A 23,895-nucleotide genomic window follows, 5' to 3' on the forward strand; every position below is an offset into this window, starting at 1 on the left:
CCTTAAAAACTTATTTATTAGGGTTTTGCCTTGAGATTACGTACATGTCCCGCACAAGTTTAACAGAACCACTGATAAACTTTGGGCACTGTGTGCTGTAAACTGTCCATCCTGCCTGTCCATACAAAAGCTACAGAGACAATTTTGGTCATTTATTCAGCAGGGTCTCCAATTGTGTCTGTAAAGAAGCCAGCTGTGAAAGGAAGTGACAAGGTGTTACAATTTAGCAATGGGTGCAAAAGGTGGCAAACTATTCACAAATAAAACCCTCTAACAACAGTAGCAGTAATAGATCAAAAAAAAGCCCAAGCAGACCTACTCTCCACAGCTTTAACTGTCCCTGACAGAAATAACAAACTTTAAAAACAATAACAAAGCACAAATAAAATTCCAATTATTTTGTTCGATTATCAGAGGAGTTCCAAACATGAAGCAGGGAGGGGCAGCAAAAGGCAGAGGAAAGGGGAGTGAAAAGTAAGGGAGGGATAGTGAGAAGTGGGAAGGGACATATGAAGCGGAGAGGGGCAGTGAGAGAAAGTGTGGAGGAAGAGGCAAGGGGAGAAGGAGAGATGAGGGGAAGGGAAGGGGAGGTGAGGGGAAGGGGAGGTGAGGGGAAGGGACAAGGGTGGAGAGGAATGAGAGGCAGGGGAGAGAGTGGGTGGTAAGTCTCACCTGAAGCTTTTCTTTCTCTTCCTGTTGTTTGATCTCATCAACAACGGCCTGCAGACGATTCTGGGTGAGAGACACAAGGGTGTTGATTGTGTGAAATTCTGAACACGCAGGCAACTCACAGCAGTCATATTAACCAGTGGTCAAGCAGTGAGAGGTGAAAGGCAGAACAATCTATGTAAAGCCAGCAGTGAGAGGTACGGCCGGTTTCCCCAGCAATTCCCATCACCTCACAGTATTGTACTCAATGTGTGTCCAACTTAATCACAGCGCCACAGAGGCGGACAAGAACAATACCCCTGTGGCATTCAGGTTGAAGTTGTGAACACTCAAGTTTCACTATAGGCAAACCAAGCAGAGGAAGGAGCGAGGGAGGGAGGGAGGGGGAGAGAGGGAGAGGGGGAGAGAGAGGGGGAGAGAGAGGGGGAGAGAGAGGGGGAGAGAGAGGGGGAGAGAGAGGGGGAGAGAGAGGGGGAGAGAGAGGGGGAGAGAGAGGGGGAGAGAGAGGGGGAGAGAGAGGGGGAGAGAGAGGGGGAGAGAGAGGGGGAGAGAGAGGGGAGAGAGAGAGAGAGAGAGAGAAGAGAAATGAGAAAAGCAGAGAGAAAGGGAAGGAAAGAGAAGGGATTAGAGGGGAAGGGAAAGAGGCAAGAGGTAGAGATGGAGGGAGGGAGGAAAATGGGATGGAAAGAGAGATGAGTAAGGAAGGGAAAGACAAAACCAAGAGTGCAGGTGGGAGGGCAAAGAAAGAGAGGGAGTGAGGGAAAGGAGAAACAAAGAGAGATTGAGAGGGAGAGAGAGATGGAGGGGGTTGGAAAATGAATGAAGATAGAAAGAGGGCAAAGAAAGAGATAGAGGGGCAAAGGATCTAATGGGCAGACGTGAAGCTGGGGTGGACAAGTGGTGGAAGACGGCCGGCTGTTGGATGGAATGGGTAGGCAGGTGATGTTTGGAATGGAGCTGGAGCATTGGGGCGACAGACATCAGAAGAGATTTGGTGAAGAGGATGGGAATGTGTTCCGGTGAGAAAGCCAACTGGAGAGACTGGGGTCAACTGGTGCAGAAAATGACGGAGCCTTGTATAGAGAAATGAGTGCTGTTAGGAGGAGAGGGAATGGGCCAAGTGTCCCAGTGAGCATAATTCCCCAACACTCACCTTCAAGGCCAGGTTCTCCACCTTCATGATCAGGTCCTCCTGTCGCTTCCTCTTCTCCTGGGTCAGCTGCAGCTTCTTCTGCAGGCTCTCAATCTCGTACCTGAACTCTGCCACTGTTGGGGAAGCAGAGAGATTATGAGTTTACTGCAACCCACTCTCGCTACAAGCCCGAGACTGGGAAAAAAAAACAAGGGAACAGCTGAAAGTGAAAATGCGATCACTGGACCAACCAGAAGAATGGGCCAATTATTCTCAACCAGGACAAACCTGCAGGAGGATCTACTTCACAGCTGACACTCACGTGGGCTTTACCTGGTGTGTACACTGTATTCCGTGTCAGTAATCTTCAGAGGCCACAATCCAGCTATAAGATAATGCAGCAACAGGACAAAGGCAGTGGCTGCTCTGTCAATTACATTAAAATAATACCTAATGAATAATTTGCACACTTGGTTATGAAAAAGGACAGGTTTGTAACCGAGGAGATGTAGCATGGAAACAGCTGACCATCAACCACCCAATCCAATTTTCTTTTCCCACATTCTCATCAACTCCCCTCCCCCAAGGTGCTCACCTACTCACCAGGAACAATTTACAATGGCCAATTAACAGAGCAACTGGCACATCTTTGTGATGTGGAAGAAATTGAAGCACTGCGAGGGGAAGCACACGTGATCACAAGAACGTGCCAGCGCCCAAAGGTCAGGAGTGAAATGTGAAGCAATGGCTCAACTCGCTGTGTCACTGTAGGCGCAAGGAGGGAAGGCAAGTGGAAGTCCGGCCAGCAGTACAGACCACTACCTTTAGCCATTTGGTTTGAATCTTCTTTTGGCTTCATTTGACTATCCCCTTCATCATGTTTTTGCTGCGGTCGCCTGGCAAGGTCTTCCTCCAAGTCCATAATATTCAGGTCCTCATCGTCGTGACGGTCTGCTTCATCTTCATCCTCCTCACTGCTGCTGCTGATGTCATTGAAGATCTCACGTAACTCGTCTCTTTCCACTGGAAGAAAAATCAAACATGCGGAGGATTCAGCAGAGGAACTTGCCACAAAATGGACTCAGACACCAGTCCACATCAAGCTCTCTCCACAAATACTCTACCTGCCGAGGTGTGTCCCTGCTTGTGCCCAGATGATCCTGGTGAAGAGCTGTCGAGGTTCGGCAGTGATCCCTGATTCTCAACTTCCTTTGTTTCATCCTCCGCTATCACCTCCCATCCTGAGAAAGACTCGAGTCAAGAAACACACACCCAAACCTGTGCTCAACATCTGACCTCAATGAAATTAGTTGGACCCTGAGGCTGCTCAATGGAGTTGATTCTCAGAGAATGTTTCCTCAAGGTGAATGACAAGATGGCAAGACCTGAGAATCTTGGATGAAGGGAGATGTTACAAATTTAATCAAAGGAGAAGCATGTTCAGGGTTTAGCAAGTTGAAATTGGACTAGGCTCTTCAAGGAAGAAAAACAGGAAGCAAGAAAGAAGTGGGAGTGAAATGTCCTTGATGATCAGGATTGAGGAGATCCAAAGGCAATTTGTACTATTATTAGGAACAGAGGGTACCTAGGGAAAAGCCCCACTCAGTGCAAGAGAGGGACTTTATTCGTGCTGTGGGTGAGATTCTTAATGAGTATTTCATATCAGTATTCACCAAGGAGAAGTACATGGATGATAGATTCGTGAGGAGATTAACTAGGGGTATATCGAAGGCTCTAAACATAAACCAGGGAATTACTGGCTGGTGAGCCTGACATCAGTTGTAAGAAAGTTATTGGAAGGTGTTCTAAGGCACCAGATATATAAGTACTTAGATAGACATGGACTGATTAAGGATAGTCAGCATGACTTAGTGCATAGTTGGTCATGTCTACCTAATCTTATAGAGTATTTTGAGGAAGTTACCAGGAAAGTGGATGAAGACAAGGCAGTGGATGTTGTCTACATGAACTTTAGCAAGGCATCTGACAAGGTCCTACATGGGAGGTTACTCAAAAAGGTTTAGTCACTTGGCATTCAAGATGAGGTCATAAATTGGTTTAGACATTGGCTTTGTGGGAGAAGCCAGAGTGGTAGTAGATGGTTGCCTCCCTGACTGGAGGCCTGTGACTAGAGAAATGCCACAGGGATCGGTGCTGGGTCTGTTGTTGTTTGTCATCTGTATCAGCAATCTGAATGATAATGGTTAACTGGATCAGCAAAGATGCAGATGACACCAAGATTGCGGGTGTAGTGGACAGCCAGGGAGGCTATCGTGGCTTGCAGAGGGATTTGGATCAGCTGGGAAAGTGGGCTGAAAAATAGCAGATGGAATTTAATGCAGACAAGTGCGAGGTGTTGCACTTCAGTTGGACCAACTAGGATAGGTCTTACATGAATGAATGATACGGCACCGAGCAGTGGGGAAGAGCATAGGAATCTGGGAATACAGGTCCAGAACTCACTGAAAGTGTTGTCACAGGAGATAGGGTCATAAAGAAAGCTTCTGGCACGTTGGCCTTCATAAATCAGAATACTGAGTACTGGAGTTGGGATGTTGAAGTTGTATAAGACATTGTTGTGGCCTAATTTGGAGTACTGTGTGCAGTTTTGGTCACCAACCTATAGGAAAGATGTACATAAGTTTGAAAGAGCAGTTTACAAGCATGTTGCCGGGACTGGAGGACCTGAGTTATAAGGACAGTTTGAATAGGCCAGGACTTTATTCCTTGCAGCAGAGAAGATTGAGAGGAGATTTGATAGAGATATATAAAATTATGAGTGGTATAGATAGGGTAAATGCAAGCAGGCTTTTTTTCCACTGAGGTTGGGTGGGATTACAACCGGAGGTCATGGGTTAAGGATGAAAGGTGAAAACTTTAGGGGTAACATGACAGAAACTTCATCACTCAGAGAGTCGCAAGAGTGTGGGATGAGCTGCCAGCACAAGTGTTGCATGCCAGCTCAGCTTCAATACTTAAACAAAGTTTCGATAAGTAGGGATATAGAGGGCTATGGTCATGGAGTAGGCAGCTTAAATAGTTTTGGCATGGACTAGATGGCCCATTTCTGTGCTGTACTTTTGTATGACTCTGTGTTCTAGATGTTTGTGTTAATCAGGAGGTGGTGTTGGGTGTCTTGAGAAACACTAATGTCTGCATTTGCCCATATCCCTTTAAACCTGATGGGAATGTGAGGAAGCAGCAGCTGAAGCAAAGACTCAAACAGCAATGATCTAATTGAATGCTCCTCTATCTTCAGTTCTTTAAGCTTCAATAAAAGGTCTCCCACAGTAAATATCTCTGAACCTACTTTCCCTGACAGCTTGCTGCTTGTTATCCCACTGCTCCATTTTCCACACTACCACAGTCCGTAGGTTGTGAAGGGTGGACTGTCCCCAAGCTGCACCAAATACACAAATCCACTCCCCACTTGATCAGCAAGGATACGGACACTGACAGCTTCAGCATCTGTGCTCAGCAGTCGCTTCACTTCCTTCTCCACATCTGGAGACTCAATGTACTGAGAACAGAAACAGAGAGGTCACACACTTGATTTGTGACTGTCAGGAATATAACCTTTACTTTCAGTTTTGGGCCGGCATTCAACATGGGTTTTGTGCTGAACGTGCTGCCCAATAGAGAAATTCCAAAGGCTGTATACACAGTCAAAACTTCCCTCTAAACAGAAGACAAAAAGCATCGGTACACCCCTGTAACTCACTCACAGACCACAGAACAGAATCCAGCTGCTTCTGCATTGCCCCATCAACTACTGGCAGATGTGATACTGGCAAGGTATAGCAACTTGAGTTAAGATTATGCCTCAAACATATTTAAAATCTCAAGCTCTTTTCAAGATGCTAGACACAAAATCTGCAGGCAAGCTTTCGAAGAATACCAAAGGCTCGGTCAAAGACAGAAAACTTGCAAAGCATTTTAAGGAGGAGAGAGGTTTGGGGTAATCTCAGTATATCATGGCTCTCTCGCAGTAAATTTAATGATTTTTTAGATGCCTGGATTGCAAATTAAAACCAAATCACTGTCTAAATAACACTGAGAATTTTAGACAGAGTCATTAGTATAAGAAATAAACTATGAGATGAGCACATTCAAGGGTGGTTGGTTTTGGATCGCATGAGGATCTTCGGTTCTCTGTATCAGGCAGGGGAGTCAAGACCAAGATCAGCTCAGCCTAGGAAGAGGAAGATCAAAGGAATCCAGAGCAGGTACAGGAGAATTTAGCAGCAAACTATACACAGTGCCACCTAACTCTCCCGAGGGAAACTTTCTCCGACATTTGCCCATGTTACATCTGGAAAAAGCAATCAAGTGACACTGAGCCTTCAGAGCAGATTCTGCACATACTAAGCATACCGCTCAAGCTGAAGGTTTTAAAATAGTTCCACCTCAGACTCTTACCTTCTTCTTTGCAGTTTTTCTGAACCTCCTCTTCCGGACATTTTTTAGAGGGCAAGTGACTGAAATTGAAGGATAACGGATGATTTAGAAAGCTACATTGCATTTTGACCACCTGATTCTAACTACTGGAATTGAAAATCCACCAAAATCATTGAAAAATATATTACCCTGAATTCCAAATTACTGCAACCATTCCATATTTTACTTAACACTTGTCAGTAACTGAGTTGGTTCAGCTCAATCAGTAGGGACTGAGTCCCAGAAATTAGATTTGGATTCAACAGATAGTTCCTTGGGGTTCTTTTTCAGTATTGTGGAAGTTTCAGCAAGGCAAGAGTTAAGATAATATGCAAGAAAGAATGGTTTACAGATTGTGTGCCGTATACCCAGATGAGAAAAGTCTTTATTATTCATGGTAAAGGTATTATAATAACCTTTCTCTACTATTATTGGTAGAAGTTCCTTATCTGAAATTCCAAACTCCAAAGCCTCTGAAATCTGAAATTTTTTTGAACACTGACATGATGTCACAAATGTAAAATTCCGCCAGGCACTGGTTCCCAGGTGATGCACAGGTCTCTGCACACCAGCCAGTTCAGAGAAGTGACTTCACATATGAAGAGAAATTAATGAAAAATAGAAAAAAGCAAAAAATAAAGTTCTCAACCAGGTACTGAAAGAGTGGATTCGTCAGCGTCGGAGTGGGTATATCGCGCTTAACAGTGTGCTGATCATGAAACAAGCAAAGATCTCCCACGAAAAACTAAAAATTGAATGTAGTTGTGAATATTCAGCAGGCTGGTTGCAGAAATTTCAGAAAAAGCAAGGCATGAATTTTTTTAAAGATCTTCTGGTGAAAAAGCATCTGCCGATTACGAAGCAGCAGAGAAATGCATTGATGCGTTTGCCAAGATCATCACAGATGAAAATCTAATGCACTGTATAGCTGCATTAGTACATATATACAATGAAGAAGTGTAAACAGACTGCTTACCAATAGCACATAGTCAGGCTATCCCAAGCTATCTCATTATATATTCCAAAACCCAAAATCTAAAATATATCTGGCCCCAAGCAGTTCAAATAACAGGTACTTTACCTGTATTATGTCTATTATTAAAGGTCTTTATATTATTGACCTTTAACGCACAGAGTCTATTGGTTTTTGAACTGCATTATCATACTGTTATCGGTGATTGATTATGCAAAGGTTACCAACTGGTCAATATCTGTATTCAGCTTGTCACTTTCTATATAAAAAGTCATTTGTTTGTTCAAACTTTAGAACAGGCTGGTAGCAAGGACTGTGCACGAGCAAATAAAATGTGATTGATGACCGAGTGCAAGTTTCCAGCATTACTGTGAGCCTTTTGACAGTCAATATTAGGTTTAGTTCTGGAATTTTTCAGGACAACAGCAAGTGTCTGGAAAATGGGAAATAATTTGGAACTAGAAACATAGAAAGCCAGTAACACAATACAAGCCCTTTGGCCCACAAAGCTGTGATGAACATGTCCTTACTTTCGAAATTACCTATGATTATCCATAGCTCTCTATTTTTCTAATTGAAACAGCAATACAGGTAATGGGCAGTTGAACAATGTGGCCCAGTTGGATCCCTTTTTAAGTGGTTCACCACCAGGCATACAGAACAGAGCAGCCAGTTTATTTTGATGCTGAAACTGGGTGACCTGGCTACATGGAGATAATTTTGGATTAATAATAGAAAATGGGAGCAGCTTCACAAAATGAGATTAGTTATAGCGTCAAAGAGAGATGCAAAATGAAAACAGACCCGTCAGCCCATCTAATCCAAACTGACCATTAACCATCATTTTTTTAAATCCAATATTGTTCCTTTTCAGGACCTCATGGTGCAAGGGTAGCATGTCTGCCTCAAGCTGCACGTTTAAGTCCTCTGGGGTGTCAGAAGAGCGCAGGGGCTAGTGCAACGCTATTACAGTTTGGGAATTTGTTGTATGGAGTTCAATTCTGATGTCCTCTGTAAGCAAGTACTACGTGCCATCCTGTGTGTACGAGGGTTTCCTCCAAGTGCTCCAGTTTCCTCCCACAGTCCAGTTAGTAGGTTAATTGCTCATTGTAAATTGTCTTGTAATTTGGTGGGTTGTTGGGCAGCAGGGTTCAAAGAGCTCAAAGGGCCTACTCTGAGCTGTACATCTAAATAAAATAGATAACTAGATTTTCATCATATTCCAATTAACTTCCTACACTTTCCACCATGGATCTGCACGGGGGTGGGGGGGGGGGGGCGGGGTGCAATTTACAGCGGTTAATTAAACACCCAATTCACACATCGTTGGGCTGTGGGAGGACACCCGAGTACCCAGAGGAAACCCATGCTGTCTCAGGCAGAGTATTCCAACTCCACACATACTCAGCACCTGCGGGCAGAATTCAGCTTTGGATTCTGGGGCTACGAGACAGAGCCTCGACTTACGATGCCACTGTACGGGGTCAATAGTTTGGGATTGATAGAGCTCAGGAACACCGAAGTAGTGAGATTAGTTTTCACAGTTACGTGTCTCTATGAGTTAAGGAGCAGAGCAATGATGTACTGGCAGGGTTGGGTGTGGGAGGCAGGATCAACTTGTAATTAGCATAATTAAAACTGAAAATGCTGTTTTCATTTACTCAGCAGGATCAGCAGCATTATTGGAAAGAAAATAAGTGAAGGGTATACATCTGGGACCCTACGTTAGAGCTGTGATTGGTGTGGTCTGCAATTACTTTTGGACTGATTTTAGTCTACACTGAGTAGTAGTCTGTTTAGCTTGGGAGCCCCACAAAATAATGTGGGCTGTGGGATTGGTACAGAACTATAGGAAAGAGTGAGGAATTAAGCTTGGGTTTACACCAGCCAAAACTAACACACCAGTGATGGACGCAATGGCTTCCTCAGCACTAAGGACACCTTCAAAAGCCGCTGCTTCAAAAATGCAGCATGAAGGATCCCCATCACCCAGGACATGCCCTCTTCTCATTGCTACCATCAAGGAGGAGGTACAGGAGCCCGAAGATGCACACTTCTTTCCCTCCACCATCAGATTTCTGAATGGACTATGAACTTACTTATTTAATTTGATGTTTATATCTATTTCTTATTGCCATTTATAGTTTGTATTATGTATTGCAATGTACTGCTACCATAAAACAACAAATTTCACAACATATGCCAATGATACGAAGCCTGATTCAGATTCAGATTCATTCTGAACTATTAAATCATAGATCACAGAATTATTATGGCACTGAATATCACTTACAGGCGTTTTATCAGAATAACCCAATGAAAAACACTGCTAATTTGTTTTACTGCCAATCACTGTAGTTTACTTCTCTTGAAAAAATATCATTCCATTTCAACTCGGAGAACCGCATGAAAATAGTTTCCACTGTCCTTTAGACAATAGACGATAGGGGCAGAAGTAGACCATTCGGCCCTTCGAGCCATTTTGAGATCATGGCTAATCATCTACTATCAATACCCAGTTCCTGCCTTGTCACCATATCCCTTGATTCCCCTATCCATAAGATACCTATCTAGCTCCAGTGATTTCTAGATCATAACTGCTTTCTGCAGCTCTCTTTGGCTCATCAATTTAACCACTGCCTTTGGATCCTGACTTTTGCCCAATTGGAAATATTTGTTCATATGCAATCATGTAAAGTTCTATTTAAATTTGAACACTTTTCTCAATTCCTTCCTCACCCTTCTGTCAAGACAGCAAATCCCAACTTTTTTTTGCAGACTTACATGCCTCACCCTCTCAATGTTCCAGCTCCTTCTCTTGAACATTCATATCCATCCTGAAGAATGGTGACCAAAAATGGACACAGATCTCCACTTCTGACCAAATGTTACTTCAGTGTACATAAACATAACCTCCAGCTTTCTCTCTTGCTCTTACAAGATATTAAGAGGAATAGACAGAGTGGACAGCCAGCGCCTCTTCACCAGGGCCACTGCTTATTACAAGAGGACATGGCTTTAAGGTAAGGGGAGAGAAGTTCAAGGGGGATATTAGAGGAAGGTTTTTCACTCAGAGTGGTTGGTGTGTGGAATGCACTGCCTGAGTCAGTGGTGGAGGCAGATACACTAGTGAAGTTTAAGAGTCTACTAGACAGGTATATAGAGGAATTTAAGGTGGGGGGTTATATGGGAGGCAGGGTTTGAGGGTCGGCACAACACTATGGGCCGAAGGGCCTGTAATGTGCTGTACTATTCTATGCTCTAAAAGCAGTGGTCAACCATCACCCGGACACTGTCCCTTCTCCATCTGCTAAAACAAACACTGTTTTCTACTTCCTGCTCTTTGGCCAATTTTCTACCCACAGGATTTAACTTTGCTGATGAGCCTTCTGAGAATCAATATTCAAACAACATTGCCATTACTAATTCTCTAAGCCAATCCTTGTGGGCAGCAACGTAACGTCTCTGGTCCCATTACGCAGAGTACTGGCACTCCCCAGGGCTGGGTGCTCAGCCCGCTGCTGTTCACACTGCTGACACAGGATTCAGCTCAAACCCAGTCATCAGGATTGCAGATGACACAACAGTGGTAGGCTTCATCAACAATGATGATGAGTTGGAGTGTAGAGAGTAAGTGGAGTGCCGATTGGATTGGTGTGAGAAGAACAACTCCCAAGTCTGAACGCGGAGAAGACCAAGGAAATCAGGAAGGTACAGATGAACCAACCCCTTCTGCAAATGCATGGTTCCTACATAGAGAGAGTTAAGTACACCAAGTTCCTGGTAGTTCACATTGGATGACCTCACCTGGTCTCTCAATATAACTTCCCTGAACAAGAAGGCACAGCAGTGCCTCCACTTCCTAAGGAGATTGAGACAAGCAAGGCTCCGCGCCTCCATCTTAACTGAATTTTACAGGAGCGCCATTACCCACTCTGACAAGCTGTATCTCCATTTGGTATAGGAGCAGCCAAACATTGGACTGGAGTTCCCTTCAAAGGACTGTGAAATGGCTGAGAGGATCATAGGGGTCTCCTTACAATCTGTTGGGGACATTTATCAGGAGTGTTGCACACACTAGGCCTTTGGTATTATCAAGGATCCCACCCATTCATCCAGCATCTTTGACTTTCTACCATCAGGCAGGAGACTCCAATGAATAAAAACATTGGGAAACAGCTTCTCCATCTACAAGGGCAGCTACTATGAACAAATGGACAGAGTAGCCACGGGATCACCCTCGTCACTGGCTATTGCTAACTTCTACATGGAGGAGTTTGAGGAGAGGGCGCTGAGTTCATCGCCCTGACAGCCCAAATGCTTCTTCAGATATGTTGATGACACCGTCATAATGTGGCCTCATGGACTCCAGGCACTCCAACAGTTCCATGGCCATCTGAACTGTATACATCCAAACATTCAACTTACAATGATGATGGAGAAGAATAGTTGCCTCCCCTTCCTGGACATTCTAATACGCTGAGAATCAGATGGTAACCTCAGACATGGGGTCTATTGGAAACCCAATCACACGGACTTGTATCTCAACAATAACAGCCTCCATCATGCCTCTAAACGTTGAGCGGTTCTTCCTACTTTGATTAGCTGTGCAAAAACTATTTTGGACCTAGACAGTCTCCCAGGGGAAGTAAGATGATTATACACGACATTCCTATGGAATGGCTACAAGGTGAAAGAAATCAATTGGGTCCTTAAAAGGGCCGACGGAAAAACCAAGAAACCCAACAATGAGGAGGAACCCATCACTACCGCCTGTCTTCCCTATACTTCCATGGCTTCTGGAAGGATTGCCAGGATCCTGAAGAAATAGTGGATTAATACCGTCAACAAATTCGCAAGGAAGCTCAAACCACAGCTTATGTGGGTCAAAGATGACCTGGGATTCAGGCTGGCTGGTGTTTACTGGATTCCCTGTAAATGTGGAGCAGTGTATATCAGCCAGATGGATGCACGGTGGAAATCCGCATCAAGGAATACAGCAAGTGTGTCCATTTGGGTTACCCAGAGAAATCGGCAGTGGCCATAGGATTGACTTTGACAGCACATAGCTATGGTGCCACGCCAATGGCCTTAGGACCTCATGGTTATGGAAGCCATTGACAAAAAACTAGAGGAAAAGAATTTTAATAAAGACAAAGGTCTCGCTCTAAGAAAGAACTGGAATTCAATTGCAAACAAGGTGAGAGAGAGGAAACCTGATTGGATGAGGACTAACCAATCAGGAGGGGCTGTCTATGAGGGTATAAATACCACCAGACTAGACATGCCCAGGCATAATCTCTGATGAAGGTGACTGAGTTTGTCATCGAAATGTCGATTAAAATTGATATCTGTACCTGGCTGGAAGCCTGAGAAGAGTTTATTTGTCATATACGCTGGGAAAGCACTAAGTCCTTTTTCAGTTATTTCCCTAAGTTATTGTATGTTACGTGTTTTACACCCTGGTCCAGAGAAATGTTGACTCATTTGATGGCATACATGCAAATAGTTAAATGATAAGAAACTTGACTTGACTAATCAGGTAGAAGCTCACATTGGTTAAGCACAATTTACCTTTAACAGATCTATGCTGTATCCCTTTGCTTTAATGCATAGTTTTCCCAAATGATCATTAATAATTATGATACAGGAGGATATTCAGACCACTACATCTGTTCTGGTTGATAAAGAGCTGCCTGACCTCACCCCATCTTCCAGTACTGGGTCCAAGGTCCTGCAGTTTATGATTCTTGGGTACTGTGTAAATGTGATACACCTATTCGGGCAGCAGGTTCCAGACATCACCATCCTCTACATGACAACATTTTTCTTTAACGCTCTTCTAATCCTTCTACCAATTGCTCTATATCTCTGCGGCTGGCTTTTGACCTATCAGCTGAGGGAAACAGGTCACTTCTACTTGCACTCCTGGGTGTCTCAGTTAATTTTCCCTTCTGCTGTTATAAAGAAAACAACCCTAAGTTATTCAAATATTCCATATGCAAATCATTTTCCAACCCTAGCAACATCCTCACAAACATCCACTGTGCTTTTTTTCTACTCTCTTGGGAGATTTCTCAACACCAAGGTTCACCTGGGTGACCTGGAGCTCTTGGGATAATCCTTGGATCAAACTGTGCACAAGACAGTATTTGCAAATTTCCTCCCCACTGAGGAACACAGGATGCTTTGACAATTCTTCACTTACTAGCCTTCCTTTAGCAACCCGTGAGATTGCCTATCCAGACTGAGCAATTTATCTGCTGTGCTACCACACAGCATCTCATTCTGTTTTACCCTGCACTCTCTCTGCTGAGCATCGTTTTCAATAACCCAGCCTTTCATGCCTCCTCTCCTTAATGACCACTTGTGGTTTGAATAGCTAATGTTAAACTCTCTGATTCTCTGCTCCAGTAAAGTTTCAATCTGGAAGCTCATTCCAGCATTATCCATTACATCGGCCGCATGTTCTCTAGTCACTGCATGGGCTTCCCCTGGGTGCCTGGGTTTCTCCCACATCCCAAAAACGTGCAGGTTGGTATGTTAATTGGCCACTGTAAATTGTCCCTAGCGTGTAGGTGAGTATGAGAATCTTGGGGGGCAGGGGGGGATGATTTGGAGATACATCATGGAATAGGTCTTCCGGCTCTTGAAGTTGTACTATCCAAGCAACTCCCAACGAACCCCAATTAACCATAGCTGAGTGGCAGGACAATATATAGTGACCAATTACCCTGTGCCTTTGGAGCGTGGGAGGAAACCACAGCATCTGGAAAAAAGCACGCATTCCATTCGGTTCTTATTCCTTACAGATGGCGTTGGGATTGAGCTCCAAACTCCAGTGCCTCATATTGATGGGAATATGAGGAGAATAAAAAAAGAAACGATGACTACTGTAGAATTAGTGTAAATGGAAGGCCGATGGTCAGCAGAGACTGTGGGCTGGAGCTCTATATAACTGTGACGTAATTGTACTGAGAGCTGGCAGAAACTCTATGGGATGAATGAGTTCCTTCTACCTTCAGAACTGTTATCTTCAAAAAAATATTGCATTCTAACCCTGGGAGCTTGCCACATTTCAACTGCAGGAACTTAGATACACTCTTGTACAACTCTTCACTCTTTGACAGAAACTTAAACGAGTGTCATCTGTCCCCAACGGGTTGCTACAAGTTATAAACTCTAATATCAAACCTGCCCCTCTTACATTGGAGACATCTGGAGCTCATGAGCCAGATTTTCTTCACAACTTCTCTCACAACATCCCAACCGTCCATATTCGTTCAAGTGGTCCATTTGAGGCTATGAAGACTGCCCCTGGCTGCTGTGCTAATATAATGGACTGATACTGAGGCTTTGGGTCAGATCCAAAGATTCATTGTGGCTCGGAACGTTGTTGCTCACTTTTATCATTTGCATGATTTTTTTTTTGTTTCCCCTTTCTCTGTGCATCAGGTGTTGGTGTTTATTTTTTTTTAATTGGGTTCTTCCGGGTTTCTTGCTTTGTGACTGCATGTAAGCAAACAAATCTCAAGGTTGTATAATTTATACTTTCTTGATAATAAATAAATGTAGTTTGTACCTTCTTGGAAAGTATCGACAATCAGACTATTTGAGGCATGTCCATACCAATAAAACCATGTCAGTGCACAACAGTTAGGAGCTTAACCATCTGGGTGAGTTTGCTCCCTGGCTAGAAATGTCAAGGCTCACCATCAGGTTGCGCTGCTACAGTCTGTCATACTTTGGATACTCACTGCTATGATTCCACAGGAACTTCTTCTCCTTGTCTTTGTCTTTCTTCTTGTTCTTGGGATCCACTGGTACAGGCTCCTCCTGTGGAGGGTACAACTCCCCGTCTGTGGTGCACACCAGCATCTGGAATGGTGGAGGCAGAACACAAAAAATGCAACTGAATCTTTTGTTCCAAAATCCAGTCAGCCCTCCTCTCACCTCAGACCTGTCAACACACATCCTTCCTCCATGTCCCAAGGACCAATAAATGGAATCCATACAAGAGCCCTGAAGACTACTTACTGCTGCCCTCTGCACTCACCACTCCAATGGGGAACGTTTTGCCCTTCAGTTACTGGGATTAGTTATTAATACCACTTCAAATCAATATTCAGAGTAAGATCCCCAGAAAATATAAGGCCACTCGGCCACTCAAGCATTCCCCACCATTCAATATGATCATGGCGTATCAGTGCTGACTTCATCTCCTCTTCTGTGCCAGTTCTCCATAACCCCTCATTCCTCAATCCCTCAAATATTTATCCATCTCCAGCCCTCGCCACCCAATAGGGGCAGAGAATTCCAGAGATTCACCATCCTTGAAGAGAAGAGATTTCCATGCACCTCTGTTTTAAGTGACAGGACTTACCGTGCAATTACATTCTCTCATTCAAGCTGTAGATAGAAAAGAAGCCCAGCTCACAGGCGTAGAGCCGAAAGCAGTTTTATCTTAGAGCATTGGGGCCAACACAATCTCAACATCTTGTCCAATTCAGAAAGCATGAAATAAACAAGAGGATCTGCACACCTGACAGATATCTGCAGTCTTATAGAAAGTCTTCTTATCGATGGTCTTCAGTGACTCAATGATACAGGGCAAATCAACCAGCCGGGAAGCCAAGGGTTGTTTGTCCACTCGCACGATGCCATGTCGACCATCCGCTGTGAAAGATGGCAAAGAAACCTTGTCAGCTGGTCACTTTACCGCATACCTTCCTCACCCAATGACAGTTGCCATGTGAGGGAAACCATCTTAATTGTGAGCAGAGGCAACTGAGACAACAAAATTTGCATTGCAAAGTTGTGTTCAATATTAACATTGGGTCTTAATGGAACAGGGAATCGTTTGCACATTGACACTGATGCTCAAATATAACCCTAACAGAAAGTTGGGTGAAGTTTGGAAAGAAATTTGGATAAGGATTAAAAAACACCATGTCATATTTTGGCACTGTCTTTCCCCACAAGAAATTTAAAGTTTATGAGAAGTTTTCAGCCTTGGCATTAACACCATAGAGCTCAAGCAGGGCCAGTTTCGCTCATGGAAACAGAGTCAACATTGCAAACACAAGAAAGTCTGCTGATACTGGAAACTGAAAGCGACACACACAAAATGCTCAACAGGCCAGGCAGCATCAACATAGGGGAATAAACAGTCAACATTTCGGACTGAGACTCTTCTTCAGGACTGGAAAGGAAGGGGGAAGATGCCAGAATAAAAAGGTGGGGGGGAGGGGAAGGAGGTTAGCTAGAAGGTGACAGGTGAAGCCAGGTGGGTGGGAAAGGTGAAGGGCTGGAGAAGAATGAATCTGATAGGAGAAAGAGCAGGAGGAGCAGACCGGGAGGAAAGTAATGAGCAGGTGAAGAGGTAAAAGGCCAGACTAGGGAAAAGAAATAAAAGAGAAGGAGACGGAAAAGAATGTTTACCAGAAGGAGAATTTGATATTCATGCCATTAGGTAGCAGGCTACCCAGAGTGAATATAAGGTGTTGCTCCTCCACCCTGAGGGTGGCTGCATTGTGGCACAAGAGGAGGCCATGACCACGTGTCAGAACAGAAATGGGAGTAAGAATTAAAATGTTCCACCACTGAGAGGTTCTACTCCAGGCAGATGGAGAGGAGGTGCTTGATGAAGCAGTCCCCCAATTTACGACAGGTCTCACCAATGTAGAGGAGGCTGCACTGGGAGCACTGGACACAACAGACAACCCCAGCAGATTCACAGGTGAAGTGTTACCTCACCGGGAAGGACTGTTTGGGGCCCTGAATGGAGGTGAGGGAGGAGGTGAATGGGTAGGTGAGGCACTTTGGCTGCTTGCAGGGACAAGCACTGGGAGGGACGAATAGACAAGAGAATCGCAGATGGAGCAATCTCTGCACAACGTGAACAGGGGGCTGGGAGAGATAAATGTACATTTAGGGGTAGGATCCCTTTGGAGATGGCAGAAGTTGGTGAGAATGGTGTTTGGATGGGGCAGTTCATGGGGTGGTAGGTAAGGATGAGAGGAACTCTATCACTGTTAAGGTGGCGGGAAGATGGGGTGAGTGAGGAGCTCAAATGAGGCTCACATACATGAGATGTGAGGTGTCAGGCATCCCTAAAAGGATGGTGTCCTGCCTTTCTCGTACTATTTTCATAAATGTGTGTAGGATTTACATATCTGACAACCACACACACTGTGGGCTGAGGGAACCTTTACGGTTTCAGCACTCTGAGCCACTGATTTAAATTTGACGAAGCACCAAATACAATTATGATATACACCAAGAATCTTACCAGGGTGTGGGGGAGTTCCTGGAAACAGTCTCTGTAGCCTTGTTATAATCTTGGTGGGAAGCCTAGTTACTCATCTATCAGATTTGTGTCAATCACAAGACCAGTGGAGAACGTCATGAAGATGACTCCTTCACACCACGAGTGGGTCGAATAACTAACCCACATTATAGAGGCTTTAACATAATGATAAATAATACCTTTAACGTCGGGGTTATTGAATGCTGAGATGTTCTGTTAATGAGACAGATGGAGTAACCAATCAGTTGCACAAAGATAGCCATAGAAGCAACAATTGGCAATACACTATCAGGGCTTCAGTCTACGTTCCCATCCTGAATCATAAACCTGCAGCCTTGCGAGTCTGTCACCGTCAGCTTGGAAGATCATAGCCAGATGGATTTGCTGTGCAGTCACCATCTAGGGCTTACACTTTAGGGACATAAACTAGGAAAGAAAGGTGGATCATTACCTAACTGAGAGGTAAAGTTCAGAGGGAACTAGGTGTCAGTGTGTATGATTGCAAAGGTTACCAGGTAGATCCGACAGATAGTGAAGGTGGCATACTGCATTCTGGCCTTTATTGCAAAGGGGTTGGTGTTTAAGAATAGGGAGGTTTTGTTAGATCTGTACAGGGTGCTGGTGAGGCTACATCTGGAACACTATGCATAGTTTTGGTCTCCTTACAGAACAGACCACGAACATTAAAATCAAAAGATTTACCAAACTAACTCAAGGGGTGAAAGAGTGGTCCTATTGAGAGTTTAGAAGAATCATTTAAACATAAAAGCTCCCATGGGGGCTTGACAGGGTAGAGAAGTTTTCATTAGTGAGAATGATGAACAAGAGACATAATTACAGGATAAGGGTCAAGCGTTCAAAATTGTTGTACATAGAAATCTCGGAGGATACTGAACCTCTAGAATTCTTTGCACCCAACGCTGGTGGACATTGATTGCCAGATATATTTAAGGTGGAGATAGATAAATATTTGAAAGATTGAGTGCTATGGGGAACTGGTACAGAAGAAGAGTTGAGGCTATGTTCATGCTCAATGATGGGCAATCTTGAGGGGCTGAATGGCCTCCTCTTGCTCCCATTTTCTTGTGTTTTGTCCCTTCCCAACACAAAACCAACATCAGAGGGGCAGCTGCAACATTGGTTGATGCCTAAGTGGAGAGAAGTAAAGACTTTTTACCCCAGATCATTACACATGGGCTTGTACAGGTCTGATGGGACTCAGTAAAACTCAAACTCGTTTAAGCTCAGACACTGGGTCGAAATACTCACGGTGCAGTTCAATGGTCAGTCGATCCCGCAGGTTCACATTCCCAGATTGCACTGCTCTCCGCACAGTGGCTGCAAATTCCTGTGGAGAAATAAGACCAACTCTAAAGTTTACCGGGCAGTCCTCGGCCTCTCAGTCCTCCAACCCTTCAGCCCCTTCCAGAATTACCCATCTCACTTGGACTGCAACAAAAATCAAATTACATGGAAGGCAACCGTCTCCTTTGTACAAACATTAGCTTGGCACTGGAAGTTCAATAGGCACAGGATGCAAACAGCAAATGGCTTGATGAGGAATGCTAACAGCACTAAGAAATTCTGTTGAATATTCAGAACTTGGAGCCTGTCCATAGTTCCCTGAAGGGAGCAACACGGGTTGATAGGGTTATCAAGTCAAAGTCATACAGCACTGAAACGGGCTCTTCAGCCCATTTGGTTCATGTCAACTGACATCCCTCATCCAAACTGGGTCCATTTGCCCATAACCTTCCTAACCTTTCTAATCCACATACCTGGCCATCTTTTAAAAATTGTTATTGTACCTGCCTCAGACTCTTCCTCTGGTAGCTTATTCTACACAGATTCCACACTTTGTGTAATTAAAAATGTTGCCCATTAAGTTCTTATTTAAATCTTTGCCCTCTCACCTTAAACTACTTCTCTCTTGGGTTGATAGGGTGAAGAAGGTGTGTGATATAATTGCTTCCCTCAGTCTCGACTTAAGATATAAAAGATGGGACATTATTCTACAACATACAAAAAACTGGTCAGGCCCCACTTGTGCGATCCTGCTATATACGAGGCACTTAGGAAGGGTGTGATTGTGCTGGAGAGAGTGCAGAGGAGATTCAGCAGGATGTTGTCTGGATTGAAGGATGAAGTAAGCTGGACATTAAGCAAAGGGGGTTGGAAGGGTGATCTGTCAGAAGTATACAAGATGATAAGATGGTCAGTATTTTAACTCCCATGGAAGAGATATCAAAAGCAAAAGGGCATGGGTTTCAAGTGAGGGAATCAGAGGTATAAGTTTTTCTCATAGAGTAATTGATACCTAGAATGTGCTGTTAGGAGATGAATAAAATCAAATACAGTCACTATGTGTTAGGCATTTAGACAGACACTTAAATAGACAATGCACAGAAAGACAAATGGGATTGTGTGGGCAAACAGGATTAATGTAGTCAGGCCAAAGGTCAGCACGGACAAGCTGCTGGAGGTCCAGCTGAAGGGACTCGGCCTGAAACGTTGACTGTACTTTTTTCCATGGATGCTGCCTGGCCTGCTGAGTTCCTCCAGCATTTTGCGAGTGTTGCTAGGATTTCCAGCACCTGCGGATTTTCTCTCGTTTGTGGTGTGGATGTGGTGGTCTGAAGGTCCTGTTTCCGTGCTGTACAATCCTATGACTATAAAGAACAGTTTTGTGTTTGGAAGCGTGGTGTAGTAGCAATTCCAAGGGTCTGTACTGGGAACTCAGTTTTACAATACATTTACAATATAGAAAGGAAGAGAAACATCTTCAAGTCTTACTGATGGCCCACAGGACACTGACGCTGGGGGAGTTCAGGGATGGTGATGCCTCTGAACATCAACGATAGGTAGTTATTCCCTCTCACTGGAGCTAATCACTGCTCGAGATGTACACAGCATGAAAAAGACATGCCCTTTACCAGTCAATGTCTGAACATTGCCTAGGTCTTGCTTTATGTAGGCACAGGCTACTTCATTTGCAGAGGAGTTCTGAATGATATAATCATCGGGTACAGGAGCCTGAAGACCAACATTCAACATTTTTGGCACAGCCTTTTCCCCTCTGCCATCAGACTTCTGAACAGTCAATGAACACTAACTCGTTATTCATCATTTGCACTTTTTATTTAGGTTTGTAACAGAACTTTTAAATGGCTTTCACTGTAACTGTTGCTGCAAAACACATTTCATGACATATGTCAGAGATAATAGACCTGATTCTGATTGGGAAGGAAGCGACTGGGCCTATGACACTGCCCTGAGAAACTGTGTGCTTCTAGGGCTGGGATGACAATGATCTTTGTTTGCATGAAACATGATGCCAGTCACTGGCGTGATTTCCTTTTAATGCCCAGCGGCTTCAGTTTTACCAGGGCTCACCGACATCACACTTGATCAAATGCTGCCTTGGTGTCGAGTCCTGGATTGAAGACATCTCAGCAAAACCTAGAAGGAACATCAGTGAGCAGTTTCAGTGCGAAGTGTTGTGGCTGCAGCTACCTTCCACCATTTTCCTGATGATCGCCAGCAGATTGACTGGGCCAGTTACATTGGATTTACCCTGCTCCTTGTAAACGAGATATACCTGGGCAACTTTCCCCGTGGCCGGGTAGATGCCAGTGTTGTAACTTTCCCCGTGGCCGGGTAGATGTCAGTGTTGTAACTTTCCCCGTGGCCGGGTAGATGCCAGTGTTGTAACTTTCCCCGTGGCCGGGTAGATGCCAGTGTTGTAACTTTCCCCATGGCCGGGTAGATGCCAGTGTTGTAACTTTCCCCACGGCCGGGTAGATGCCAGTGTTGTAACTTTCCCCGTGGCCGGGTAGATGCCAGTGTTGTAACTTTCCCCGTGGCCAGGTAGATACCAGTGTTGTAACTTTCCCCGATGCCGGGTAGATGCCAGTGTTGTAACTTTCCCCGTGGCCGGGTAGATGCCAGTGTTGTAACTTTACCCGTGGCCGGGTAGATGCCAGTGTTGTAACTTTCCCCGTGGCCGGGTAGATGCCAGTGTTGTAACTTTCCCCGTGGCCGGGTAGATGCCAGTGTTGTAACTTTCCCCGTGGCCGGGTAGATGCCAGTGTTGTAACTTTCCCCGTGGCCGGGTAGATGCCAGTGTTGTAACTTTCCCCACAGCCGGGTAGATGTCAGTGTTGTAACTTTCCCCATGGCCAGGTCGATGCCAGTGTTGTAACTTTCCCCGTGGCCAGGTAGATGCCAGTGTTGTAACTTTCCCCACGGCCGGGTAGATGTCAGTGTTGTAACTTTCCCCGTGGCCGGGTAGATGCCAGTGTTGTAACTTTCCCCGTGGCTGGGTAGATGCCAGTGTTGTAACTTTCCCCGTGGCCGGGTAGATGCCAGTGTTGTAACTTTCCCCGATGCCGGGTAGATGCCAGTGTTGTAACTTTCCCCGTGGCCGGGTAGATGTCAGTGTTGTAACTTTCCCCACGGCCGGGTAGATGCCAGTGTTGTAACTTTCCCCACGGCTGGGTAGATGTCAGTGTTGTAACTTTCCCCGTGGCCGGGTAGATGCCAGTGTTGTAACTTTCCCCGTGGCCGGGTAAATGCCAGTGTTGTAACTTTCCGCACAGCCGGGTAGATGCCAGTGTTGTAACTTTCCCCGTGGCCGGGTAGATGCCAGTGTTGTAACTTTCCCCGTGGCCGGGTAGATGTCAGTGTTGTAACTTTCCCCGTGGCCGGGTAGATGTCAGTGTTGTAACTGTCCCCGTGGCCGGGTAGATGCCAGTGTTGTAACTTTCCCCGATGCCGGGTAGATGTCAGTGTTGTAACTTTCCCCACAGCCGGGTAGATGCCAGTGTTGTAACTTTCCCCACGGTCGGGTAGATGCCAGTGTTGTAACTTTCCGCACGGCCGGGTAGATGCCAGTGTTGTAACTTTCCCCACAGCCGGGTAGATGCCAGTGTTGTAACTTTCCGCACGGCCGGGTAGATGCCAGTGTTGTAACTTTCCCCACAGCCGGGTAGATGCCAGTGTTGTAACTTTCCCCGTGGCCGGGTAGATGTCAGTGTTGTAACTTTCCCCGTGGCCGGGTAGATGTCAGTGTTGTAACTTTCCGCACGGCCGGGTAGATGCCAGTGTTGTAACTTTCCCCACAGCCGGGTAGATGCCAGTGTTGTAACTTTCCCCACAGCCGGGTAGATGCCAGTGTTGTAACTTTCCCCGTGGCCGGGTAGATGCCAGTGTTGTAACTTTCCCCACGGCCGGGTAGATGCCAGTGTTGTAACTTTCCCCGTGGCCGGGTAGATGTCAGTGTTGTAACTTTCCCCGTGGCCGGGTAGATGCCAGTGTTGTAACTTTCCCCACAGCCGGGTAGATGCCAGTGTTGTAACTTTCCCCACAGCCGGGTAGATGTCAGTGTTGTAACTTTCCCCGTGGCCGGGTAGATGTCAGTGTTGTAACTTTCCCTGTGGCCGGGTAGATGTCAGTGTTGTAACTTTCCCCACGGCCGGGTAGATGTCAGTGTTGTAACCTTCCCCGTGGCCGGGTCGATGCCAGTGTTGTAACTTTCCCCACGGCCGGGTAGATGCCAGTGTTGTAACCTTCCCCGTGGCCGGGTAGATGTCAGTGTTGTAACTTTCCCCACAGCCGGGTAGATGTCAGTGTTGTAACTGTCCCCGTGGCCGGGTAGATGCCAGTGTTGTAACTTTCCCCGAAGCCGGGTAGATGTCAGTGTTGTAACTTTCCCCGTGGCCGGGTAGATGCCAGTGTTGTAACTTTCCCCACAGCCGGGTAGATGTCAGTGTTGTAACTTTCCCCGTGGCCAGGTCGATGCCAGTGTTGTAACTTTCCCCGTGGCCGGGTAGATGCCAGTGTTGTAACCTTCCCCGTGGCCGGGTAGATGCCAGTGTTGTAACCTTCCCCGTGGCCGGGTAGATGTCAGTGTTGTAACTTTCCCCACGGCCGGGTAGATGCCAGTGTTGTAACTTTCCCCGTGGCCGGGTAGATGCCAGTGTTGTAACTTTCCCCGATGCCGGGTAGATGCCAGTGTTGTAACTTTCCCCGATGCCGGGTAGATGCCAGTGTTGTAACTTTCCCCGTGGCCAGGTAGATGCCAGTGTTGTAACTTTCCCCACGGCCGGGTAGATGCCAGTGTTGTAACTTTCCCCGATGCCGGGTAGATGCCAGTGTTGTAACTTTCCCCGTGGCCGGGTAGATGTCAGTGTTGTAACTTTCCCCGTGGCCGGGTAGATGTCAGTGTTGTAACTTTCCCCGTGGCCGGGTAGATGCCAGTGTTGTAACTTTCCCCACAGCCGGGTAGATGTCAGTGTTGTAACTTTCCCCGTGGCCAGGTCGATGCCAGTGTTGTAACTTTCCCCGTGGCCGGGTAGATGCCAGTGTTGTAACCTT

At 45.5% G+C, this 23,895-nt stretch overlaps 1 protein-coding gene across 1 annotated transcript in view; it reads right to left on the bottom strand.

The window, feature by feature from the left end:
• Positions 1 to 23,895, bottom strand: part of taf7 (TAF7 RNA polymerase II, TATA box binding protein (TBP)-associated factor) — a 27,605-nt gene continuing 3,710 nt past the window's right edge. The window contains exons 3-12 of the mRNA XM_059977365.1: positions 18,790 to 18,868; positions 15,754 to 15,887; positions 14,969 to 15,089; positions 6,221 to 6,279; positions 5,249 to 5,321; positions 2,926 to 3,042; positions 2,624 to 2,824; positions 1,823 to 1,935; positions 673 to 732; positions 1 to 193 (exon numbers count right to left, since the gene is read on the bottom strand). Of these exons, the coding sequence (XP_059833348.1) occupies positions 149 to 193; positions 673 to 732; positions 1,823 to 1,935; positions 2,624 to 2,824; positions 2,926 to 3,042; positions 5,249 to 5,321; positions 6,221 to 6,279; positions 14,969 to 15,089; positions 15,754 to 15,887; positions 18,790 to 18,868 (1,002 nt within the window). The 3' untranslated portion in view covers positions 1 to 148. The remainder of the gene's footprint in view (positions 194 to 672; positions 733 to 1,822; positions 1,936 to 2,623; positions 2,825 to 2,925; positions 3,043 to 5,248; positions 5,322 to 6,220; positions 6,280 to 14,968; positions 15,090 to 15,753; positions 15,888 to 18,789; positions 18,869 to 23,895) is intronic.

Source organism: Hypanus sabinus, chromosome 8, assembly GCF_030144855.1.
Source record: "Hypanus sabinus isolate sHypSab1 chromosome 8, sHypSab1.hap1, whole genome shotgun sequence".
Lineage (NCBI taxonomy): Eukaryota > Metazoa > Chordata > Chondrichthyes > Myliobatiformes > Dasyatidae > Hypanus > Hypanus sabinus.